A 1,904-nucleotide genomic window follows, 5' to 3' on the forward strand; every position below is an offset into this window, starting at 1 on the left:
AATAAAAACAAAATGAGGCAATGAGGCTGCTGCATATTCAGCACCAAACTCTGTTGAATGAATCTGACCTGGGAGCACTGTCTGCTTCTCTGTAGAGTTCACATTTCTGTCTCCAATGATCCACACAGATGCTCCACCTCCTGCAACACTGAGTCTATGTGCTCTAGGGTCACACTCAGTTGGAAATGGGATCAATTGTACCTTCCTGTGACCTGAACAACAATTTCCTGCTCTTTTAATTCTCCCTCTACTCATGAATATCAAATCCTCCTGGTGAGTTCATTAGTGGTGAATTTCAGAGGCATAAGCCATTTTAAATCCCTCTATTTTGTGAGAATTTACTCTCCTTGGTCATGCAACATCTAGACCCTTGGACATGTCACACTCTGGGACCTTGTACTTCATGACGGTGCCCAAAGCCAGAGCTCCATATATAGCAAGAAGACATGCAAATAGGCCCCTTATGCTCATGAAAAGCAGCCCAGACCTGACCCTGCAGCTCTGAAACAGGAGCCCAGCCCGGGATTCCCAGGTGTTCCTTGTCCCTGGGAAGGTACTCAAGACAGAATACAGACCACTCACCATGGAGTTTGGGCTCAGCTGGATTTTCCTTGTTGCTGTTTTAAGAGGTACGTTATGGAGAATGAAACATACTGACTGAGTGTGTGAGTGGATATGACTGAGAGAAACAGCGGAGGGTGACAATTTCCTGACCTGTCATCTTTGTATTTGCAGGTGTTCAGTGTGAAGTGCAGTTGGTGGAGTCTGGGGGAGGCTTGGCGAAGCCTGGAGGGTCTCTGAGACTCTCCTGTGCAGCCTCTGGATTCACCTTCAGTAGCTACTGGATGCACTGGGTCCGCCAGGCTCCAGGGAAGGGGCTGGAGTGGATATCAGAAATTAATTATGGTGGTGGTAGCACATACTACGCCAACTCTGTGAAGGGCCGATTCACCATCTCCAGAGACAATGGCAAGAACACGCTCTACCTCCAAATGGACAACCTGAGAGTCGAGGACACAGCCATGTATTACTGTGCGAGAGACACAGTGAGAGAAAGTCAGTGTGAACCCAGACATAAACCTTCCTGGAGATAAGAGGGCTGGGCTGCAGGAGAAACTCTGGACACCAGAGGGCATGCAGGGCACACTGAGTTCAGGGATCAGCTTGGGAGCAGCTTCAGATGGAATTAAGAGCTGGTTTCCTGGCAGGTGTTGGGTTAGCTCTCCACACAGCAGTTTCCCTCTGCGAGCCTCCCTCCCTTCATGGCTCTGTGCTGACCTCTTCAGTATCTGAGTTACAGAGGTTTGTTTTCATAGGAGGATAACCCTCTCACATGCTCCAAAGTCAGAGAGACGCATGCATTTGTTTTCCCTTATAATAATGAAACATCAATGAATCATCAAACCTCCTGACTCAAATCAGCTGAATCCAACCAGAGGCTCTGCTGGACCAAACAGCCATCCCATCTCCACACAGCTCAGTGTCCAAACTGGTCAGAAGCAGTACATGATCATGTTTGATGGTGGGCACCAGAAGTGTAGGATGTAAACACCAGAGAACAAAGACCCCCAGAGATGGGACTCATTGCCTTGGCATCATTCTCACAGCCCCAAGTGGAGGTGACACCACACAGAGGCAGAGGGACTCACACAGCTTTCTGTGGGTGTCAAGGCTGAAGACAACATATACCCCAAGGGGCCATGGAGCATTTATCATGTAGAGTTGATATCTCTAGGAGGAAAAGGACTGGCCCTTCAGCAAGTAAGCTTATTGTACTAACTACTGATGAGCATCCCACAGGTTGTTTAGTGAATTATGACCCACCAGTGATTAATATTAGGCTGTGGTTCTCAACTGGAGTCTGATAATAAACAATGTTTTCTGAATTTTCCCAGCAATGGTGA

At 47.8% G+C, this 1,904-nt stretch overlaps 1 gene segment (V, D, J or C); it reads left to right on the forward strand.

Annotated features, from left to right (window-relative positions):
- Positions 1 to 502: 502 nt before the first annotated feature.
- Positions 503 to 1,046, forward strand: LOC118981135 (immunoglobulin heavy variable 3-74-like; the record flags this gene model as incomplete). The annotated part of the segment is given in 2 exon segments: positions 503 to 629; positions 736 to 1,046. Coding segments are annotated over 2 exon segments (357 nt in total), but the record flags the coding sequence as incomplete, so codon positions are not given.
- Between the last annotated feature and the right edge of the window lie 858 nt (positions 1,047 to 1,904).

The sequence above is a fragment of the Sturnira hondurensis genome, unplaced genomic scaffold (assembly GCF_014824575.4).
Source record: "Sturnira hondurensis isolate 20B ecotype Veracruz unplaced genomic scaffold, ASM1482457v3 Scaffold0023710, whole genome shotgun sequence".
In the NCBI taxonomy this organism is placed as follows: Eukaryota; Metazoa; Chordata; class Mammalia; order Chiroptera; family Phyllostomidae; genus Sturnira; species Sturnira hondurensis.